The sequence below is a fragment of the Sturnus vulgaris genome, chromosome 3, assembly GCF_052056855.1.
Source record: "Sturnus vulgaris isolate bStuVul1 chromosome 3, bStuVul1.hap1, whole genome shotgun sequence".
In the NCBI taxonomy this organism is placed as follows: domain Eukaryota; kingdom Metazoa; phylum Chordata; class Aves; order Passeriformes; family Sturnidae; genus Sturnus; species Sturnus vulgaris.
The window spans coordinates 60,804,201-60,827,947 of record NC_142245.1 but is presented as its reverse complement, the minus strand read 5'-3'; the positions used below and the strand labels follow the sequence as shown (position 1 = coordinate 60,827,947).

Sequence of the window (23,747 nt, the reverse complement as noted above, 5' to 3'; positions counted from 1 at the left end):
GGAGCCAGCCCTGCAGTCAGGACTGTACCTACATGCACGTGAGGTGAACTGCCTTTCCCCATGGACAGTCAGGGTGTGTACAAACACCTCTCTTGCCAGACAAACAGGGATGAATTTAGTGGGAATGAGTGGGCAGTGACACCTTGGAGCCAGATGCTGCCAGTCTCAACAAAAGGTTCTAAACGTGGCCTAAAGGGCACCAAACATGAATTTCACCCCAACAACACCAGCCCTCTGAGCAGGTGGCTTTGGGGCAGTGAGCCCAAAGTCACAGAATCACAGAATACGCTGAGTTGGAAGAGACCCACAAGGATTATCAAGTCCAGCTCCTGGCCCTGCACAGGACCATCCTCAAGAGCGACATCATGTGCTTGAGAGCGTTGTCCAAGTGTTTCTTGAACTCTGTCAGGCTTGGTGCTGTGACCACTTCCCTGGGGAACCTGTACCAGTGCCCAGCCATCCTCTAGGGGAAGAATCCTTTCCTGACACCTAACCTAAACTTTCCCGGACATAACTTCAGGCCATTTCCTTGAGTCCTGTCGCTGGTCAGCACAGAGAAGAGATCAGTACCTGGCCCTCCTCTTCCCCTCCAGAGGAAGTTGTAAACTGGGATGACGTCTCCCCTCAGTCCCCGCTTCTCCTGACTGAAAGACCAAATCACCCCAAAGGAGTGGCAGAGTCCCCTGGGCGGGTGATGAAGCCGCCTGCAGCGCTGCGTCCCCGGGTGTGCGGGCACTGGCTGGGGGGTTTCCGTGGGCATCCCACAGGCACTTATGGACGGGAGGGGAAAACCTCCTCGGAGAGGGGCGAGGAACTGCAAGCAGGGACGGAGGGGAAGCACTTTGCGAAGGAGACCAGCAGTCAGCAGCGCTCTGGGCTGGCTGCGTGCCTCTGGCAGCACCAGGAGTGGGACCAGGACCGGGAGTGGGACCGGTACCAGGAGCGGGACTTCCGCCCCCGCGCACACCTGTGCCACCGCCGCCGGGCGGCTTCGGGAAAGCCGCGCCACCGCCTCCGCCCGGGGATGGGGCAGCGGAAACTTTCTCCGCGCTCCCTCGTAAACACGGCCGGGCCCCCTCCCCCGGACGCTATTTCGGAGCAGCGCGGTGTCCTGCGGCCCCGCACCGCCTCCTGCCCGCAGGGAGGGACGGCCGGGGCCCGCCTTCACCTGCAGGGAGGGCTCGGAGAGCTGGGGGCGGCCGAGCCCAGGTGACCGAAGGGGGCCGGCGGCGGGCAGGGAAGGACGGGAACATCCCGCTCCCTCCTCCCAGCCGCTGCCGCCGGGGGAGCGGGGCCGCCGGTGTCCGCGCTCCGGGCGGGGCGGGGCGGGACCGGGCCGCCCGGCTATTAATATCCGTGTCCGGGCGGGCGGAGGGCAGAGCCGCGGGGACCATGCAGGGGAACGGGCAGCAAGCGGGGAAGGGACACGAGGATCACCTGGCCGGGGTAGGGGCGGCTGATGGCGGGCTGCCGGCGGCGGCTGTGCCCATGCTGCCGGCCATGGAGGTGGCCGAGGAGCCGGAGAAGCCTCCGGGCGGCAAGAGCAAGGATCCCAACACCTACAAAGTGCTGTCCCTGGTAAGGGCCAGGCGCCGCGGGGCCGGGCGGGCGGAGCTGGGTGTCACCTCGCCCGCCGCAGCGCGGGGAGCGGAGCGGAGCGGAGGGCGCAGGTGTTCGCTCCTCTGCGAGCTTCGGGAGATGGGAGACGAGCCCGTGGCAGGACCTCAGAAGCCTCTCGGAGCTGTTGCAAGAGGGTGGTCGTCTCCGGCAGCACGGGCTCCTCGGGATGCCCGGGGCAGCAGTGCTGCGGGACCGCGCCGCTTCGGAAGTCAGCCTCGGGCAGGAGAGTGGTATTTGCGTATAAGACAGGCACCTGCCTCAGAGAGGGATTCGTAACTCTTGATTTATTTCACTCTTTTCAGCGTTGAATCTTTCAAAATTTTTTTGTGGGTCAATGGCTGTCTCGTCTTCCATCACGTGGTTTTAGTTGTTTGCTGTAGGGGGGGACACCAGGGAAGACAAAACCAGGTTAGAACAGGAAAACGTGGCTGGAAAAGCTAAAAAGAGTTCAAGAGCCAAAAGGACAGAGGAAGTGTAAAAACTTGCCTTTCTCTGAATTTGAGCTACCGTGGGTTGAAAGTTTGTCTCCAAGTACAGCTGGGAGGCACTTTTGGCCCCTGTTCAGAAGCCCCAGCAGCCAAAGCCATTGTTAGCAGGTAGGTCACTTTCCAGTTTTAGCCACACTGCTGTATTATAATTATCCTCCCCATAGAGATGTGAAAATAAGACCTTCCAAACTGCCTGGAGTAATCATTATGAGGCTAAAATCATTATCAAGGTGAAGGAATTGTGGTGTTCTTGGAAGGAAGCTTTAGTGGAACTGCAACAGACTTGACTACATATGCACACATAAGTAGTGCTCTTTCAATACATTGAGGCATAAGGATCAAGGTGTCTACCTAAATTTTCTGATATCTTTGTAATCTGGTTACTGTTTCAAATGAATCATGCACCCATATCATAGTGACTACAGGTTGGACATACTTTCTGACATAGCAGGTGGTAAATTATGTTTCTAAGTTTGCAGAATGTTATACGAAAAACATGAAAATTCATGCAAAGGTCTATGGTAGTAGTTTCCATGCAGAAGCTTTATTGGCAACTTTTCTGATAATATGTCCCCTTAAATAAAGGTTATGGTTAGTAGCTTGTTTCATTACTTTGTTGTCTTTTGGGGAGTTTAAGGTTGTGCCATAAAAGCCACTGCAGTTGGATGGTGAAAACAGCTCAGCACCTTTCAGGCTTAGAAATTAGATAATAGGTGTAGGAAATAGTCATATCCTATTCAAAACCTAATGTTGTTGCCCTGAGGCTCTAATACAACATAATTATTCGAGATACACAGCCACTTAGAGACTGGAATTGAGCAAAAGTTAGTGTTTGCAGTTACTTATTCTTCTGAATTAAGTTCTTATTTTCCAAATGCCATTCATTGAGAACTGGCAAAAGTTTTCTACTATGCTGATTAAAGTATCAGAGTGAAATATGTCATCTACACAGAAATAATTTGTGAATTCTAAATATTTATGGCCATGCCCTATTTTTTTGGATGATTGCAAACACTGAGATAATCTAGGACATTCAGTGAGAACTTGGGAAACTCTCTAAATACTGCAGGTGATGCTGGATTGAGTGAAACAAGAATGAAATTAACCTAAACAAGTGGCGAACTGGAATTGGAAATGCAAGTTTGTTCTTTCTCAGAAGCCAATGTATTTATAAAGCATTGATGATATTCAAATGTAATAAAGAAGTGAGTAGACTTACCTGCTTGGTGTTTGTAGTGTTATGTGAAACTATTCAAGTGTCCACATGAAGGTAAATCTCATTTGCCTGCATTTATCCTAGCCATATGTGCTATTGCTTCCTTTGTTTACATAGATAAAATAAACCACAAACAACCGCTTTCAAGTGAGCTTATGTTGAAATTTTCTAAAAACTCATGAATGCATTTCTGCTGATTAGGGAATACTTGAATCACTCTTCTTATTTTTCTGGAAGGCTCAGACTGGACTGCATTCTCCTCATCCTTCACATGTGCCTGCCACCTGCAGATGTCTGTGCAGTTTATGAACACAACCTCAATGTTCCTAGCTTTTATCCATGAGTCAATCTTACCCGATTGCAGAGCAGCTGTTGCTGCTGCACAGGGAGGATTCTGCAAATGGTGGGACAGGCCCACAAGTATTTAACCTATAGTGCTTCCCTAAGCACCTAAAGCACAGCTTTTCCTTTACTGTCTTGCCAGTTTTCTCAGCTCAAACTTCGGTCCCTCAAAGCCAAACTCTGTCTGTAGTCTCTGCAGGCTGTTGTGTGAGTGAGCAGTATGCTGCTGCCCAAGAGCAGCATAACCTTTGCTTATGTTTGAGATTTTCTATCCCCACTTGCCAGGAACTCAGGCATTGCATTTTGGTCTGATTCATTCATTCCATTGAAATAAATTTTTCCATGCCAGTCTAACAGCCAGTCTAACATTGAGAGAAATAAAAGTAATAATGTAAGAGAATGTTTCTTTTCAACAACTTCAGACTTTTTGTCAAAACTGGAAAACTCATTTAAACTGACAGTTTTGTTAGAAAAACTCCTAAGGAGTTTTTGCAGCTTGCGAATTCCTAAGTAGAAAAAAATTACCAAAACATTCCAGGTATAGTCCAGACCGAGACATTGAAAGTGTCTTAGTCTCATATAAAGAGTAACTAAAGCATTTCAGAGTGCATAAAGATAATAAACTGTGAATTTAAAAAAAAATACTGTGGAATATACTCAATATTTTTGTAGTCTATAAGTTTCCCCCCTCCCCCCCTTTTTTTTTTCATTAGGGCTGTCCAGTCTTTTTTATTTTTTTATTTCTTTTTTTAAAGGCACATCCCAAAAACAAACCAACTGCCAGCTTTGGGCAAGAGTTTGAACTGAAAACCTCTTCAGGTCTCTTCTAGCCTTATCATATCATAGAATGAAATGGGTTTGAAGAGATCTTTAAAGATCAGCCAGTTTCAACCCCTCTATCATGGGCAGGGACACCTTTGCTAGACCACGTTGCTCAAAGCCCATCTAATGTGGCCTGGGACACTTGCAGGGATGGGGTATCCACAGATCCTCTGGCAATCTTTTCAAGTGTCTTGCCATCCTTACAATAAATAATTTCTTCTTAATATCTAATATAAACATGCCTTCTTTGTGTTTAAAGCCCCCTTGTCCTATCACTACATGCTCTGTAACAAGTCTCTCTCCAGCTTGCCCAGGCCCCTCTGGATGGCATCCCTTCCCTCCAGCCTGTTGACTGCACCACACAGCTCGGTGACATTGGCAGACTGGCTGAGGGTGCCTTGATCCTGCTGCCCGTGTCACTGACAAAATGTCCAACAGTGCTGGTCCCTGTGCTGGCCCTGAGGGAGGGCACTCCTCACTGGTCTCCACTGGGACATTGAACCCTGAGCATAGTTCATGAGTGTGATCATCCAGCCAATTCTATGTCCACTGAGTGGTCCCTCTGTCAAATCCATGTTTCTCCAGCGCAACCAGGATGTCATGCAGAACATGCCAAATGCTTTGTACAAGTCCAGGTAGATGATTTCAGTTTCTATTCCCTCCTCTACCTCTGCTGTACTCTCATTTTAGAAGGCCACCAAATTTGTCCAACACAATTGGCCATTATCGAAGCCACATTAGCTATCACTTATCACCTTTTTATCTTCCATGTGCCTTAGCATAGTTTTCAGGAACATCTGCTCCATGATTCTATAAATCTGTTTTCAGTCATCCATTGGTTGCTATGTTAAGCTTTTATGAATCATAAACCCCCATTTTTCATAAATAAATGAGACTATCTCTGCCCAAGGGAGAGTTTCGTTGCCAGTTCATATCTACCATTGTTGCAGTCAGCAGAGTATAATTACAGAAAAAAGATCTATTGAATGTCTAGATTTTCTATGAGTCCTGAAAAGTTTTTACCACTTCATTTGGAAATAACTCATAGCTGCTGACTTTGTGCTCAGGCAGGGAAAAGATGGGTGTGCTGTTTCAGGATTTTGGAGACAGCTGTAGGTTTGTCTGGTTTTGTTGCTTGGTTTCTTTTTTTTCCATTGCATAGATGAAAGCGTGGGAACAACCTTCTCTTACAAAGTTGTCTGGAAGATTGTATTCCTATTTAGTTGTTTTCATGCTGATGGTTTTTCTTCTAAAGATGTTTGAAGGTGCCCAAACATTTGTATAGATCAGTACTCTTTAAAAAATATTATTTTTTCCATAAAAAAGGCGGAATATGCATCTAATTATCCAAACCTTGTGATTTGGACCATGGTTATTGACTTCAGCTGACTTCAGTGTGGGTATTTTTATGGCAATCAGTCAGTTCCCAAGCACTGGATTGTGCTGAAGGATGCTGTTGTCTGAATCTGAGAAGCCTGGGTGACATGTTCAGTCTTTAATCTTCTTTTGGCCCACAGCAAACCATTCCATTTCAGCCTTTTTTGTATTATTTTGCTTTATGTGCCTTGTAACTTTTTCTTTATTTTTCAGTGGGGAAAAGTGGTCCTTGCTGAAATTACTTGCTCCCTTGATAGTGCTGGACTAAGCTTAGATGGAACTTCTGAGATCCAAGAAACACCACATAGCTTTACAGTAATATTAGAGTGACTGTTGGGTGATTTAATTTTTTTTTGGCATTAAACATCCTTTGGTGAAATACGAAGTAAAGAATGTTGGTGACAGAATTGCCATATTTTTAATAGACTGAAGCACTTTCAGTTTAGAAATATTAAAAGAGTTCTTGGCCCATCTCCAATATTTTAATAATTTGTAGGAAAATCTCTTCAAGTGTTGGGAAACAAGGATGTTTTACAGCTGTCTTCTGCCAATGTTACAGCTCTTCAGCTTCCATGGTGACTTGGTTTTAAGTCTAAACACATGGTTTTTGACAAAACATTTTTTATTATTGTGCTTGGTGTTCATATTGCTTAAATGCATTAATTAGAATAAAATTGTAAATATACATACAAAAAATAAAGACATTATATCCAATTTAAGCCACCAAAAGAAAGTTTAGGGTTTGATGAATTTAAAAATCATTATAGCTAAATGTTTCTCTTCAGTTTACTCATTTTTTAGGGAAGACCTTGCAAATAATTCTCATTATATGCAAGGAAATGTAAACCCAGTATTTCTTTATTGTCCTTCAGATGGGGATTTTCATGCTGGGTATTGAAAATAAAAGTCATAATCTTGCTCTTACACAATTAAAAAAGAAAATAGATATTTTAACTCTGAATGGTTTCCAGGGTTAATTTGTATTCTTGCTTTATATACACTTCTTTATTTACACTTCAACTAGCTACATAGAACTAGTTGGCATATCCTATCCTAAAAGGCAGAAGCTGAGATGAAGAAAAAAATATTGTCCGAAGAAACACTTGCAGGAATTGAGGCTTTCCATTTGGTTGGGGATTTGGAAGCATAGAGAAAAAAACCCCAAATTAAACAACAGTGAACACAGAGAAACAAAACCCAACCCCAGCTGAACAACAGCAAAACCAAAACAACAACAGAGGAAAAACAGCTCCCCAGACTCCACTTCTATAAAAATCTTCACAAAGGGAGAGTAGAGACCATCTTTGTTAAAAACTGTACTCAGAACTCAGTTTAAATTCTATTGCCCAACTAAGTTGAATTTACATAACCAATCAAAGGGGTGATTGTGAATTGGCTAAGCAAACTTCAGCTCACTTTTAGCTGGGTAATTTAGATATAGCTTTTAGCATCAGTAAAACAATATGGACCTAAGGTTACCAAATACTCTCTTCTGTAGCTGAACTGGAGGATTTAAGCCATCCAGGAGTTTCAGTCACCCCTTGGAGTTCAGTGCATGGATGCTGCTGGCTCCAGCTGGAGTGCAAATTTTAGGACAGGCTGAAGCACACCCAGCTGTGTGACTAGTGCATCTGTCAATGCTGCTGGCTGGTTGCCTGCCTGAAAACAGCCACGTTGGCCTAGGAATGGGAGTGTAGAATATCTGCTGGTAGATTAGGCTACACTGTGCTTGGATCAGCCCTTTGGTCCGTCCAGGCAAAACAGGTGAATGAGTTGTGATTGGTGTTGTGTGCTCAGACTTACTGCTCCAGCATTCAGAGTTCCAACTCAGTCTCTGCCTTAGGGTTTCCATTACATTTCTTTAACTCTGCAGTAATGTTTGCAGTAAATCTTTCAGGCACCAGGTGAAGTCAGGTCATGCTGAAAGAGAAGGTTAAACTTTATCCAGTTTTGGTAACAAGGCAGACACGGGCAGTGCCCTCACTGGAGAGGGACAGTCTCACTGTGTGTGAGCAAGGTGATCTCAGTGGATTTGGGGACACACACCAGGCTCAGCCAATAGTCTAAATTGCCAGGTGAGTATATAATGGTAAGAGAGGTCCAAGATAAGAGAAGGCAGGCCTGGGAGTTTGGGTTAACAGGATAAATGGCCAAGATGGACTCAACTGCAGTGTGGCTGTACCACATTCCAGACAGGGCACAGAGGCAAGGCTGGCTGAAGCAAGGGGAGAGTGACTCTTCTGAGGCTTTCTCTAGCTTTTTATTGAAAAGCTATCTTCAAGACTGGTCCACATCTCCCAAATAGTGTTAACAATAACTGAACCAATACCAGAGAAGTGGCCCGAAGCACAGGCAGCCAAACTCCTGGAAGGAGGAAGAGTGCTTTTGTTCTGAACACCTTCATATAGTTCTGCAAAACTCCCAGATACTAAAATAACAAAGAACACATTAACAGCTTAAATGGATAGGCTTTCTGTAGTAATAATTTTATCTTGAATTCAGAACAACTTAGTTACTGTGCTAAAACTTGGATTTCAGGCAAGGCCAAAGATACAAAAACTGTGCAAGTCTTCCTTCCAACTCCTGCTCTTCAAAAATTTTCCTTTGCATTTTTTTACTGGTATTACTGAAATTACACAGAGTGCATTGTTCTGGTTTGACTTGCAGTGGAAGCTATGATATTGTTGCTTCTGGCTGAAAGGAGGAGCAGAGTAAATTAAGGCTTTGCAAACATGAAAGGTATGAAGAGTTTCTCACCTTGGAGCTGATATTAGGAATGAATATGTTGGCAAGTATCACCATGCCCATATGCTATGATAGAATTTGTTAATGTGCTGCATCATGACAGCACCCCTTTTGAATGAAACAGTGGTAGATGTGATTTTAAGAGAAGCTATTTTATTATGTCCCATATTGGAATGATATTTTTACATTGTTTTGGTATATTTCCTGACCTCTTTTAAAAAAAACAACCCACTTTCTGCACTGAAAAGCAAAAAGTACTTTTCAGCACAGGCATTGCACAAGTCACCTGTATAAAAAGTTTCCTGTAAGTGTGTTTATAAGGCAGCAGTGGATTTTTTTGTAAGTGGGATGTGGTGGAGGACGAAGAAAAGTAAGGACCTTTCACAAATGAAATAATGTTTAATTGTTTGACACAATAAGTTAGCTAAGGAGAAAAGGAAGTAATAAGAAAAAATGTAGTATTTGTATTTCTGAAGAAACTCAGTGAGCATAGCCTTGTCCCAGTTCTGCTGTGTAATGGCATATAGGCAAATCAACCTATCTGAATGCTTTCTAATGTGGTAGTACGTGGATACAACTTTGTGTTAAACACTGGTTGCTTTTGTTCCTAGAATAGCAAAAAGTATGGTGTTGTTATAGCTACTTCAAGAAAATCAATAATCCAACCTGGCTGTGTGTATTTCATTTTGCTGTTTAACTCTGCTAAAAGGGCCAGTTCTTGAACTTTCTTCTGGCTCAGATATGTTTCTATGTTTCTATGTTTCAAGGTATCAAAATTTGATAGTCTTCCTTTTGTTTTTTGAGGGGCTATATTCAAAAGGTGCCTGAGGTAAATAATGGCCTCTTTATCAACCCTGGTCTTTGTTTTGGGAAAATGGCCAAAGGATTCGGGGCTGAAGATGAGTCTGTGATCAGTATCAGTGTACTTAGTAAAGACCTTTAATGAATAACTGAAATTGACTTGATCTTAAAGACCTTTTCCAGCCTAAATGATTCTATGTAACCTGATTTGTACTACCTTCTTCTCATATGCTTGTGGTTCTGCAATTTTTTGACACTCCTTATAATCTTGGTGTTTAACAGGATTTCTTCACTTATTCTTTAAGGTCATTTTGTCTTCCCTTGGAAGTTAATATTGCTGTCATGGTGGCAGTAATAATAGTATCTGCCAAAGAAAAACGGATGTGAATATGGGTTTACTTGGTATATTCGGTGGCCTAATCAGTACCCTGTAGAAGCCACCCCCTCTGTACCCTGCTCTTGTCACAACTCTCATGACAGTAATCTAAACTGGAACAGCTTTGGCTTTATTCTTGAAAAGGGACTTTTGGAATAGGAAGGGCATGAAGATGGCTTAAGGCCATATTTTCAGATTCAGTTTTGCTTTTATTTCTGAGTCAACTGCAACTTGTTTGGAAAACAATTTTAGTTGACTTTATTACTGACAGTTTCTTTCCTTTCTATGCAGTCGTGCATTCATATGTGGCTGCCACTAAAGTGGATGACGTGTGGTGGGCTTTGTTCTGTGTTCTTAGTCTGCTGTGTTGAAGAAAAGAACTGTATTTGAAAGTACAATGTTGACTTTTTTCTCATAACAAGAGTTTTCAGTTCTGTTTTCCTTAGGTTTTTACAAGAATCTGCGTTCTGATTATATACCACAGTCAGCTGCTATCTGCTTTGTGTGAGTTGCACTAGAAGTTGTATTTTCCCTTCATTTTGGCTAGCATATTGTTGCACTTTAATTTCTCTCTAAATTCTACCATGATGTTGAGTGCAGTGAAAAAGGTAACAGCTGGGGTAAAGCTTTGCTAACAACAGCTCAAGTGCTAATGACTTCCAGGAGAGTATGTACCTACACAGTTGGGCAAGCAACAAACAAGAAAAATATTTTAGATTCCAGCTGACTAGCTGACAGATGCTAACTCTTCTGTCTTTTGGTATCTTTTTAAAGATATCTTTAACAGATACAGGTATCTGTTAAAAAACAGATGCTTGGATAGTTTTGGAAGGTATTTAGAGAGACATAGTATAATGATGTCTTCTGCTGGTAATTCTCTGCTGAGTGAAGAGTTATCACTCTTTGATGAGCTCTGTGAAGGCTTTTATAATACCTTACAGTGGCTCAATCTACCTTTAAAACATTCTTGTCCTTTGAATGACCTTTGGTTGCAATAGTACATAATAGCAATCTTGAGAATATTCAATAGAAAGAATGAGAGTAGACCTCCTGAGTGCCTCTTTGAGAAAAAAATCCCAATAATGCCTATGCATTTTCATAGTAAATCTTTTTAGCTCTGGAAAAGTTTTGGGTGTTATCTCCAGCATTTTCATCCACTGACTTCAGAATTATTTAGTCATCTCCAACGTCTTACAACAGCCAGGACCTGAGGGCCTCAGTGACTCTCCTCCTGCTGGCCTCTACGAGTGGAATGTAGATCAACAGAAGCATGTCTTTGAAGATCATAAAAATATTTACAAATGTGGAAAGAAGAGATGACTGGCGCAAGAAGGAGGTGGTGCACTTGATCCAGCGCTGATTAACTTTTTTTTCAGGTGATTTACCAAAGTGTTACTTAAGTAGCTGTGCTGGTGTGAGTGAAGTATCTACCTGCTTTCAGTTTATTAAACTTTATTAAGTAACCCCTGCTTTTGAATAAAACTGAGCTGTTGGCAAGAGGATTATGCTGTTTTAAAAATAATTTTTACAAGCATGAGTAAGTGTTCCACTGCCCCTGGCAAATGTAGATAAGTGTAGTTTTTTTTAAATACAGTATGCTGTCTGCATTTTTAACAGTACGCTTTTAGAGTCAGAAGGTGACACTGTTCTTGCTTGAAATTCATTATTTATTATTGTGTTCTTTATACTTTTGCAGGTGAAATTCTTTCTCAAAGATATTTTAGTGTTAAGGTTCAGTAATCATCTATTCTAGGTGCACAAAACAGTGAAAACATAGCATGCCTTTCACAGATCTCAGTGGTTTTGGAAAATTCCATGGGTTTTCTTAATACTGGCATTACAGACCCTGTCTAGACATCCTCCCTTCATGGATACATGTGACACAACTGTGAGAACCAATCGTGGAGATTAGAATGAAAAAACATTATTTTGCATGGTTCCTTTGATAATTGCATAGCTGTTAATGGATGTGTCTTAAACATTGGAGTGACAAGTTTTGTTGGCCATGGAATACCAGGGATGAAGGAAAGCAACTGGGTACGTGGCAGGCAAAGAGTGAGGAAGATCAACACAGAAATAAATGTATTTCAGAATGATTATTCCTTAAAAGAAATATCAGTGCATTCTTTGCCAAAGAAAATGCAGAACAGAGGAGAGGAGTGGGAGAGGTGGACAGAGCTGGAGAAGAATGAAGAGAAAAGGACAGTAGTATTAACTGTGTAAAGGAGGACTAAAATATGATAGGAAAGGTGGCAGTAGCTAAGGCTGGTGAGAGATTTCTTTGTGTGTCAGTAAGACCTGTACAGCTGAGGAGTCTCTTTGGGATCAGGTGTGTGCAGCCTGCATGCTTGCCAACTCTGGCCCTTCCAGCAGCTCCCCAAAATCACTGCTGAGAAATTCTCTTCAGCTGCAGTTCTAGAGATGAGTGAGGGAAATGATTCTCTTCTCTAACCATGCTATCATATTTCCATTTACGCAGCTCAAAATAAAAGGCTTTTGAAATGTTCTCAGGATTGCAGTTCTCTAGACTTTCAACCACCTATTCCCAACAATTATATTGTTTACAAAGAAAAGCTTTTATTGCTTCCTCCCACATAAAGGAAGCAGTGATGGGGTAGAGATTCATCCCTAGATGACAATGTTTTTGTGATTCCAAAACAAACTTTCTAAAAATTATTTTTAAACTAAAAAAGGGCACTTTCTTCTTTGCAGTTGTTACTGTGTTGTGTTAAAAACCTTTTCTCAGATGCTATATATTAGAACTGAATCTGACAGTTTGTGCTTGCAGCCTCATAAGATACAAATCATAAAAAGTTAATTTTCTACTTTTGTGTATTACAAGGCCAGATTCTTTAATATTATTTGTCTTCCTACTAAATGTTGGATTCCCATATCCTTTCTTAATGGCACCTTTTTCTCAATTCTTACTTTCTCTTTTGAGTGGAAGCATATGGGTGAGAGAGAACAGGTAAGATTTCTTCCTATTGCTTAAAAAGGCAGATTAAACCTTCAAGGCACTGTTATGTTGGCAGTATTGTAGTAGCTAGAGATTTGAATTTGGTGCTTGCTGCAGGATGCTAAACAAGGTCCTTGTTAGTAAACAAGAATGCATGCAGCTACTTGTCTTTCTATGGGTTTAAAAATATATATAATCTTTATGTAGCGGGCTGCAGCATCCCCAACCTGACCTACCTGTATGTAAAACAAATCAGGTAATATTAGTAACCTACTTGCTGTGGTAAGGTTTCTTACAGAATCACGGAATGGTTTGGGTTGGAAGGGACCTTAAACATCACCTAGTTCTAACCCCCCTGCCATGGACAGGGACACCTTCCACCGGCTCACTCAAAGCTCTGTCCAGCTTGGTTTGGAGCACTTCCAAGGATGGGGCATCCACTTATTCTCTGGACAAGAGAGAGATGTTGTAATATAGAAAGAAGCAAAGTAAACTAGTTCATCTTTAGGGTGCAGCAGTGAGATGCAGCGAGTATCTGGATCTTTAAATATAATTTCAATATTCTTCATCATCTGCAGAGTTGATAAGCTTAGGGCCATTTCTCTCACAATAGGTCAACAACTGGTGTAACACCTCTTGCTGTGCCTAGTCAGGACTGCTGCTGCTGGCCAGTATTAGCTGCTCCTTATTGTTCCAGCAGAACATTTTGCCATTTGTATGGATAATATCCATGTGACTGAAGTCATTCATGCTCAAGATAAAGCTTCAATTCAAAGCCTTAAACACTAAGCTGCAATTGCATGGGGTTCCACTGGGTTAGATTTGGCTGTCCCAGAACATTGTCAAATGCTTAATGTGTAAACTTACTGTTTTTGTAAAATTTCTTTATTAAGTGCTAAAGAAGGAAAGAAAAAAAGAGACAAACAAAAGGGAGGGGGAAGTTTTATGCTTTGCAGTAAAAGATTTTTAATACAAAAATTTAAACTAGTGGGACTAAGGTTAAGGAAACAAGGGATTTAATGTAGTGAGTCAAGAGTTTCAAGACTTAATTTATAATTGCATTTAGTATTCCATTTTGTAGTATTTTGTACCCAAAAGAGTACCCATATGCCTCAGTGAACATAATCCTTTTGTTTTTGCTTATTGGAATTATGTTCATAGAAGCATGAAACTGACAACCTGGAATACAATACAAAACTGTGATTTTGTTACATTTGGTGCCAAATCACAGAAACTATTTGTGAGAATTTTAGCTAAATTTTGCCAGTTTTATGTTGAGAAGTATTATAATGCTGTCACTTTAGAGTGGGTTTTATGTAGATTTTTCTTTTGCAATAATTTGGTGTCATGATTAAATTCTTGCATTACCTACACTGAAGCTCCATAAGGAAATATAAATAGTCCATTTAGTGGCACTGCAATGTGTTTTCTGTACAAGGATGCCTTGGGTGGCATAAGTCCCATAGGTCATAGGTCTAGGAAGCTATTTGAAGATATGGGAATAAGGCTGTTATAAACAGAGTAGCTGTGGATTTTGCTTGTTTTAAAGCATGTTTGTGTTTGCATCTCAGAGGACATTCTATTCTATGATCTTAGTAGCAGGGCCTGGTGGGGAGAGAGAAGCAATAAATCTTCACCCTGAAATAAAATGTTCTCTACCTGGCATTTAAAAAATAAATTAATCCATTTGTAATTTAGTAATAACAATAAGAGTAATAACAATGTTAAAAGGACAAAAACAGATCTTGCCCTCTTCACTGATTTTGCCAGGCTTTGACGTCTTGCATTTGAAATGTCACCTACCTCCCTGTGCACCTGCTCTTATCTAGATGATATTTTATATCAGAGATTTCAAAGGTCCAGAGCAATTTACAATAAAGATAACATTGTTGATACTGACGTAACAGAAAGTGTTGATGTTGCACATGTTAGTATTCTGATTTAAAAACAAAAAACAAACAAACAAAAAAAAACAAAACAAAAGAACAAAGCTCTGTGCTTGTGTTCATTCCCATAGCTGGGTTCGATGGAGACTTGCATCTTTCTATAAGTTTTTTCATATCCAGGTGAAGAGATGATGCTAGCTTTTTCCCCCTTTCAGTCTTATTATTTTCCTTCTTTCCCTGTCAATTCAAAGACTGAAATTGAACTGAAAAAGTACTTATTTCTTTTCTATACATGATGTTGAATAAGATTCCAGTGATTTGCCTCGTTCAGAATATTGAGCCACAACTTCATCTGGTTCAGTCTATTATTCAAGTTTTAAATAATTGGTACATATGTAATATTTTTTTATATTGATTAATTTGGTTTTTGATAATTTTTAGTTCAAAAATTCAGAGTAATATCTGAATTCCAATGCTACATATTCCAGAAATTACTTTCTTAATATCTTTATTATCTGCTTAGTGAACAAAATTGCATAGTAAACTGTAGAGTTGTTAAAAACAACACAAATAGTTTTTAGTTACTGAAGTGCTCACAGTATTTAAAAAGAATAAACTTGAGAAATAAATGGATGCATTTTAAAATGGAAGGAATTTTTGCCACATCACAATATGATTCAGGCATCCTACTCAAGGCTGACTCAGCAGATTTTGCTGATGGGAAAGGAGAAAAAAAGGGACAGAATTGTGTATGTGAAGTTATTGAAGTATTGCTTCAATGTGATTTTCCCGCAGAAAACAGTGACTGGAAAGGTGGTATGTACACATTTTTCCTACCCAGAGCTCCCCAAATTCGTTTGTGTATATCTTCTGTTTCAGGACTTCTGGCAAAGTACTTTATTACATTCTACACTTAAATAGAATAGCTGTTGTAACTGCATTGTTGGCTTCTCTTTAATTACTGTACAAGCATTGATAGCATTCTAAAGAGTTTTTGGAATAAATCCAATACTTGGTGAAGTTAAAAGAAATCTGTCTCTGCATTTGAGTAGGCATTAAATCCTGCCATAACATGCTAGACGAAGACAATACAGTGCTTGTTCAATAACTTCAGTGAGTGCATGCAGAATCCCTAATGAAGACAGCCACAGTTTCCAGTCAGTGCAAGACACTGTGGTCAGTCTTAATGTGACATCCCACAGTTGCTTACCATGGTGTGGACCCAGATCTAGTATGAACTGGATACTAGGAAGTGGGAAAAGGTTTTCCTGCCTAAGAAAATTATAGGTATCACTTAAGGGCTATGCCTCCTTTTTGTAGTTTGTGGTTAATGGCACAATTAGAACAATATACGGGGAAGGAAGGAGTGGAGTAAAAAAGTTTTCTATAAAATGTGTTAGAAATAGAACTATATCATCATGAAAGAACGATATAAAGGAAACAAAGACACGATTATATATGTCCATACTGAAGGTCTTGAGAAGAAATGATACACGTAGGCCCAGTTGTGACATACACTGACATGCATGTTCATACACTGCTAATTAATTACAAACAACATAACTACGTGTGGAAGTGAAAACTGCTGGTGGAAATAGTGAAATCAGCCTCCAAATCAGCATGTTTATGAATTTCAGTACAATTGTATAGCATTACAGAGAAAATGAGTGCTTTGAAAACGGTTAAATGGTAATTTAATATTGCTTTCTTTTCCTTCCTTCCCCACAGGTACTCTGTGTCTGCATGTTAACGACAATCCTAGGATGTATATTTGGCCTGAAGCCTAGCTGTTCAAAAGATGGTAAATAATATGTCTTTTATTTAGTAATATTACTAAACAATTCCTTTTATGTTTCTGTGAATTAATTTTCATATTATCAGAATGCTACCCTTCTTGCTGCAGGAGGAGGATTGCTTGAAGTAGTATCAGTCAGAGGGGAATAAAAATACCAGAAAATAAACCTCAGGTGTACTCAATAATTGTGTGTACTCACTTGAGAGGTAAACTGATCCTGGTACTCAGTGTCTGATCTGGCAGCTTCCACGTATCCCAGCTGTCGCTGTGGTGATGTCACATGGCTGGCTTTTTTCAGTTCACCATTTAAAAAAGCAAAACGAAACAACAAAACACAACAACTTCTATTTCATGTTGTTCTGGAACATTGGTTTTTTCATCTTTTCCAGTCAATTATGGAGGGAAAAAAAAAAAGTTATTTTTTTGCTGGTTAGAATTGTAGCCTGAAAACATTCCTGGTGGAATTCCTCTGTCTGTGTTCTGTCCTGAAAAATATGTGGGGTTTTTTTTTCAATGGTGAAGTTTCTTCAGGTAGAAGGTTACGAAAGAATTTTTTTTTAAAAGAAATTAGGCTTCACTTTGGGAACACCTATGAAGAATAATTTCAAAGTAAACATAAAATTATTTTTAATAAAAGTTCAGTTTATAAAATTTCTGTTGCAATATATATAGGTTTCTTCTCATTTTATTGCAGCTCTGCAGTATTGGTTCATTAATATCTCATTTTCCTAATATCACACACCTCAAGATTCTTCAGAAGAGGAGCCAAATGATGGAGGATTTCCCTCACTCCCTTCTGGTGATTGCTCAGGATTAGATAGTGTGACCAAATTCTTAATGGTTTTTTTTTTAATGATTATTCCCCTGCCCTCAGCAACCCCAATCTTGTGGAATAATGCTATGCCTTTTTTTTTCATATTTAAATTGAACAAAAAATAAACCAGTAAGCGGTATACTCAAGTTTGTATCTCTTGTTTCTGCTTTGGAACAGGCCTCCTTATATCTTGAGATTTTAGATATTCTGAGTGACTGTACTCACATCTTCCTGTGACACAGAAAAGGCAAAGACAGTCACAACTAGCTTTTATTTCATTGATTTCTGCCAATACTGAAACACCACATTCCAGCTAAAAGAGAATAGAACTCTTTGATCAATATGATGAAAAAATATTTTTGTTCAGTAAGAGGAAATAAGCATTTGGTTGGATCAAGACTTTCCTTTGGCTGTCACTGTTTTTGCAGCCATCCTGTGAGCTGTGGAATGGCCAGCTGTGTCATTTCACACGCTGACTGTATTAGTTTGTTTTTATTTAGCATGTTGACTGATTTGGGCTCAGCCACTGACATCTAACACTATCCAATATTACAGTGAAAACCTGCAAAGGTCGTTGCTTTGAAAGGACCTTTGGAAGCTGCCGTTGTGATAAAGATTGTGTCAAGCTTGGAAACTGCTGCTTAGATTACCAGGAAACATGTATACAGCCAGGTAAGGATGGAAAAAAGTTGAGGGAGCAATCTCTCCTGTTCTTTGACAAGGGACAGGTCAGCATATGTGAGTACTGCTGTGGTCAGGACTTATTTCAGATGGGCTGTGAGTGCAAAGTGGGGCTACTGAACAGCACAGTGGTTCTGATGCCACTCATTTCCCCCTTTTTGTGCTCTCTGTATCATATTCCTGGATGGAGTTGAAGTGGTGCTGGTGGTACTGGGGACTCCTGTGGGAGCATCAGGGCTCTGGTACAGCTGCTGTTTCACACAAACAAAGCTTGTTTTCACCCAGCTGGACTACTGAGGAGCTGACATGGCCAGTAGGCTGGTTTTCCCATAGCTCTCCTAAGAGGAGGGAGGCTGCAACAACAGACTGTGCTGCTGCCCTCCCTCTTGGAAGGAGGAGGAACAATGGCAACTCGAGGTCTTAGCCAGCTTTTTGTTCACTGTTGGTGAGACAACAGTGACCCGCATTGTCCCTGGCATCAGGGATTACTCCTACGTTCCTGGGCAAGCCTGGAATAGAAGTGCGTTCTGCACGTTGCATTTGTCTGTCATCGCCTGAGTGAAAAAGGGGAAGGACAGAGCAGCTCTGTGGAAGCTGCCATCTCTCCTTACCCAGCTGCCCAGGCCCTCGACCTCGCTACTCCCCAGCCTGTGTGTGAAGCAAGGGTCATGAGCATGAATCAAGGCAGGATGACAAAACAGATTGCACTGGTGAAGGATTGCGAAATGGGAAGCAGCTGCCGTGATTTGCCAGAAGGCAAAGGTCAAAGAGACAAACGTGTGAAAAATACCTAGGAGAAATTTTACAAGGAAAGATATTTGTCTGTGTAGAACACCAAGGACAGCACTTGACTATTTTCTCTATTTTAGTTTTGCCTTTATGCTTCAAAAGCAGCATTCCTTTCAGATAACTTTTTTTTCTTCTTACTCTTTACATACATTTGATTAATTTCTGGGCGAGACCACACTGATACATTTAAAATTCCGAAGTGGACTTTGAAAACCAAATAATTAAACTGAGCTCAGATCCCTGCTTCAATTGATTGCTATTGAAAGGTCAAATTACACAAATATAGTTGATATATCCAGGTATATAGTTACGTGAGTTTTACTCTGTTTTATTACATCACTCCCCCTGAGTATAAAGGTTCTTTAAAAACAAACTGGAGAGTCTGTTTTAGCACTAGGAATGTGAATGAATTCATTGGTGGTGGTTTCCTTTTTTGTTTAAATTTGCTCCTAACTTCAGTGGAGAGTCAAATTGTAATTTCCCTATAGTATCATGTAACTAGAACCATAATAGATTCTTCTCTCTCTCACGGAAGTAAAGATCTATTTGATACTAGTGGAATTACTGAAGTACGGTAAACTGAAAGTGAGATTAACCTCCTGACAATGCTTTTAGGGATTTCTAATTGCTAGTCACATATGAAAATCCTTGAGTGTCCTCTGCTCAAACATTTAGATTTGGCTTCCATGCCTCTGTTAAGATACTCACTTAAGTATTCACTCAGCTGGTAAATTCACTGGTGTCTATCCCCACTGAATGTAAAGGATCTATTTGTGTTTATGACTGATAACAAATCATAGAATCACAGGATATGCTGAGTTGGAAGGAACCCATCAGGTTTATGAAGTCCAACTCTTGGCCCTGAACAGGACACCCAAGAGTCACACCGTGTGCCTGAGAGCATTGTCCAGATGCTTTTTGAACTCTGTCAGGTTTGGTGCTGTCACCACTTCCATGGGGAGCCCGTTCAAGTGCCCAACCACCCTCTGGGTGAAAAGTCTTTTCCCAATACTTAACCCTAAAGCTCACCTGACTCAGCTTCATGCTCTTTCATGGAGCCCTGTCACTGGTCAAGAGAGAGAAGAGATTAGTACGTGCCCCTCTCTTTCCCCTCACGAGAATGTTGAAGACTATAAATGGGGCTTTTCCTCAGTCTCCTCTCCCCCGGGCTGAACAAACCAAGTGACCTCAGCCACTCCTCAAAAGGTTTCCCCTCTAGACTCTTCACTATCCTCATGGCCCTCCTTTGTGCACTCTCTAATAGTTTAATGCCTTTCTTATATTGTGGCACCCCAAACTGCCCCCAGCACTGGAGGTGAGGCTGCCCCAGCTCAGAGCAGAGCAGGACAATCCCCTCCCTTGCCTGGCTGGCCATGCTGTGCCTGATGCCCTCCAGGACAGGGTTGGCCCTCCTGGCTGCCAGGGCACTGCTGACTCGTGTTCAACCATGACATCCAGGTCTTCAAAGGGTACAGTGTACTGGAATATGCGATTCATAGAAACAAACATTTTTCTGTAATAAAATCAGCACTGGAGCTGAAGTCGGTAGTCTTCCTGTGAGCTTATGTATAGAGTCTTAAATAGTGGCAGTGATGCCTATGCCTAAGAAGCGCTGAAAGAGACTGGAGTGCCTGACTGGTAAAATCCACTGTGACCTCAAATGCAAGTCAGAATAAATTAAAGCTGCTCAGTGTTTTCTAGACATTCCAAATTCAGACTCAATTGTTTTTTTTCTGGGGGGAATTTTTTGGGAACTTTTTTATAGTATGAGTTTATCAGATTAAACCCACATAAATTACCATATTTCAGGAGATATGTAGAACAGATTCCTTCTGATCTGTGGTATTTATACCCATATGCTGCATAACTGTATTCAGATGACTGTGCTCTTGGATAATTAGTCATGTGTGTTTCTATTTCCTGAAGTGCTGAAATTTGTGATACTATGCATGTATGAGATAACTCATTATCTCTATTGCACTCGAAGACTATTTCCCAGTGAGTAGAGATTTGAGAGTGAACTTAACACTTGCTTTATTAGTTCTGGACGTACAGCAGTATTAACCATTGTGCTGTCCTTCTCTCTCACCTGTTTTATAGCCCACATATGGACCTGCAATAAATTCAGGTGTGGAGAAAAGAGGCGACCAGAATATCGTTGTTCCTGTTCAGATGATTGTGCGGAAAACAAAGATTGCTGTGTCAATTATCAAGCTGTTTGTAAAGGTAAATATTATCAACAAATTACTACCATCTTTCATATGTACCTATATTTGTATAAAAGGAACAAGAACATAATATGACTTTTAAAACATCTGGGAAAGTGAAAAAAACCTTGCATCTATCAGTAAGAATGTACGGTCTCAAAAAATAAATTGCTCTCATTTGTTTTAAGGAGAGGCAAGCTGGGTTGAAGAAGAGTGTGAGAATATTACTGAACCTCAGTGTCCGAAAGGGTGAGGAAATTTTATATTCACATAGCTCTGCTCTTTGCTTGTGTTTCATTTTTGAGATTGTTTTCTCTGCTGTGCTTTCCTGGGACCTGTTCGCCTTTTACACACACAGTGAAAACAGCTGCCAGACTGAGATGTACGCCTGTTCAGCCAGCTTTTGGTGGTGCTTGCTAACACATCAGGTTGCTCTATCTCAGCACTTGCTTGACTTGCAAGATATGCCTATTCCTCAACCCTGCTGTGTCTCACAGATGTGTGTGCCCTGGGCAGCTCTGCCTGGTTGCCAGCCATATTATTGACTTACATGTGCTACAGTACCCACCATTCCAAATATTTTGGGACCCATCCAGCAATCTTAGACTCCTAAGACTGTCTCCCTCCCTTGTCTTTTTAAAAGACCTTTCCAAGAGCTTGCATTTTCCAGCCTCAGGACTGCAAATAGCGAGCAGATCTCTGTTCTAGCTCCACCAGTGGTTCGGACAACACTATTTGCAAGCTGACTGAATCACTTTCTTTAAAAGGTGTGAAGTGCCATGGGATCCTGCTATTCTCTGGCTCAGCTCCACATTGGGCCTGCTCCTGCAAGTTATGTATACACTGTGTGAGGAATGACTCATGTGGTTTATGGCATCAGCACTCAGGCTTCAATAGTACAGCAAAGCTCCTAGCCAGGAAAAAAAAGCTTGTATTACTTGATCTGTTTTTGCTGTGGGATCTTCTAACTAACTTTATAGTTAAAGTTAACTATGAACTATGATTGTATGTCTAAGCTATCAATAGATGTGACTTAAATTCTTGATTGATTTATGTTCCAGTAGTAAATACTTGCTAGACATGTTATGGGACATATTCTATATTCTGTAACTATATAACTGTATTCTTGTCTGACAAGTATAAAAAAATACAGGCCTATTTTATTTTGATTTTGAAATTATAGTTTGATGGGATATTTCTAGTAAAGAAAAACAATTTAATTTTTTTTTTATGTTATGACTTTTTTGAGTTAGGATATTGAAATCATGCTATAGCTAGTCAATGGAGTTATAATACTGTCAAACAAAATACATTTCCTTTTGAAATATTTCATACCGATTGAGTACCTTTCACTCTGATTCAGAGCACTAACATGCTGACATGTCAGAACCTTCATCAGGACAGAAACTGGAGCTTCTGTCCACCTTGTAGTCCAAGTGCCCAATAATTCCATACTTAGGAATTCGATAGCCAGGCAGTTCTTGAAGTTTTTGTTGTTAACTTTTGTTCTGAGTTCAGGAGCCATTTGGGACCTCGTGCTAGGAACTGAGTCTAGGGTGCTGATTTCCCTAAGGTAAGGTTAGGAAGTGTTGCTTATTTGGTAAACAAATAAGAGTCTTGTGCAGACCCATAGTCAAAGTTACGGAGCCAAGTGCCCTAGGGGAACTCCTGTTGATTACCTTGTTTTAAGGGTTTTTTGTTTGTTTTTTTTTTCTCTTCAGCTTATGAAAGGGATGCATAGTTACTCCTCTAAAATTGTTTTAATCCTGGTAAACCCCAAAATGTTGCAATAAAACCCAGCCCAGGAAAGGGTGATGTGTGGTCAAAGTTGAATCAAACAGTGTTGACTGAAGGCTCATGTTTGACTATTAGCACACAAGCCTCTCCCATAAGTAACAACTCTGTAAACAATCCACTTCTTCCTATACTGTGTGGTAGGCAGGAGTGCAGGTGAATTTAGTTGCAATGCTCATTTTGAGACTTCAGGATATTAGTTCTGATTCTGTGTATATTAATATAGCACATTTTGTGGGTTTAGATTGCTGGTTTTGTTCTGTTTTAGTTTTAGCTCGGTTTTAGCTGTTCCTGTGGTGCAGAATGGACAAAAGACAACACACCCTTCAATGAGGTGCTTAATCTGAGAAATCCCACTGATTTCTGTGAGACTGATCGACTGCTTAAAATTAAGTACACAACTAAGTTTTTCCAAAACTGGGTTCTATGTTGTTTAATAGGGTAATAAAGTTAATAGTCTGCAAGATCTCAGGAGTGATCTAGTCCTTCCCACTGTTCTAGGAGTGAAATAATAGACAATTCAAACCTACTTAAGCATCTTATCCTAGTACTGACATAGATAGCTTTGCTGACGACTTTTTGCTGTCTTTTTGTCCTCCTGTCTTTTTCTGTACTTCAGGCCTATTACTTTTTGTTCTATCTTCATTGAGCTGTACTAGCATCTGATTGCTTTCCTCTTTGTTGATCTCTCTTTATATCTGGAGATTGCTCTTATGCCTCCCGTTGGGGCTTTCTGTACATTTAGTGGAAAAGGAAACTTTTCTTTCTGTGCTTTATGGCAGGAGTGTATGAGTGTGTGTGAGATAGGAAGTTTTCTGTGTACTACATTAAGCTTTTCAAGGGAACCTTCTTTTCCTTCCTATTTTGTTTTTCTTTCTCTTTCTTTTAATTATGGTCTAACCTGCCTGCAGTGAGGGAGGTCAACTTGGCAATGTGTTCCATGGTTCTGGCCTCTTGATCATCCAGACTGGTGAACCTACTAGACCACAGCAAGCCTGTGTTGCCTGCATAATATTTCCAAGCCAGTTTATAGGAGGG

At 40.8% G+C, this 23,747-nt stretch overlaps 1 protein-coding gene across 4 annotated transcripts in view; it reads left to right on the top strand.

The window, feature by feature from the left end:
* The first annotated feature begins 1,378 nt into the window (after positions 1 to 1,378).
* LOC106851905 (ectonucleotide pyrophosphatase/phosphodiesterase family member 1) overlaps positions 1,379 to 23,747 on the top strand; it is a 52,139-nt gene continuing 29,770 nt past the window's right edge. Inside the window, exons 1-5 of one of the 4 annotated variants that reach the window (XM_014874230.2) lie at positions 1,384 to 1,578; positions 16,358 to 16,430; positions 17,794 to 17,910; positions 20,809 to 20,934; positions 21,104 to 21,164. In XM_014874230.2, coding sequence (XP_014729716.2) covers positions 1,393 to 1,578; positions 16,358 to 16,430; positions 17,794 to 17,910; positions 20,809 to 20,934; positions 21,104 to 21,164 — 563 coding nt within the window. In that variant the 5' untranslated portion in view covers positions 1,384 to 1,392. Of the gene's footprint in view, positions 1,579 to 10,989; positions 11,164 to 16,357; positions 16,431 to 17,793; positions 17,911 to 20,808; positions 20,935 to 21,103; positions 21,165 to 23,747 lie in introns of those variants that run through there. The other 3 variants (XM_088161782.1, XM_088161781.1, XM_088161783.1) reach the window with 3 other exon arrangements.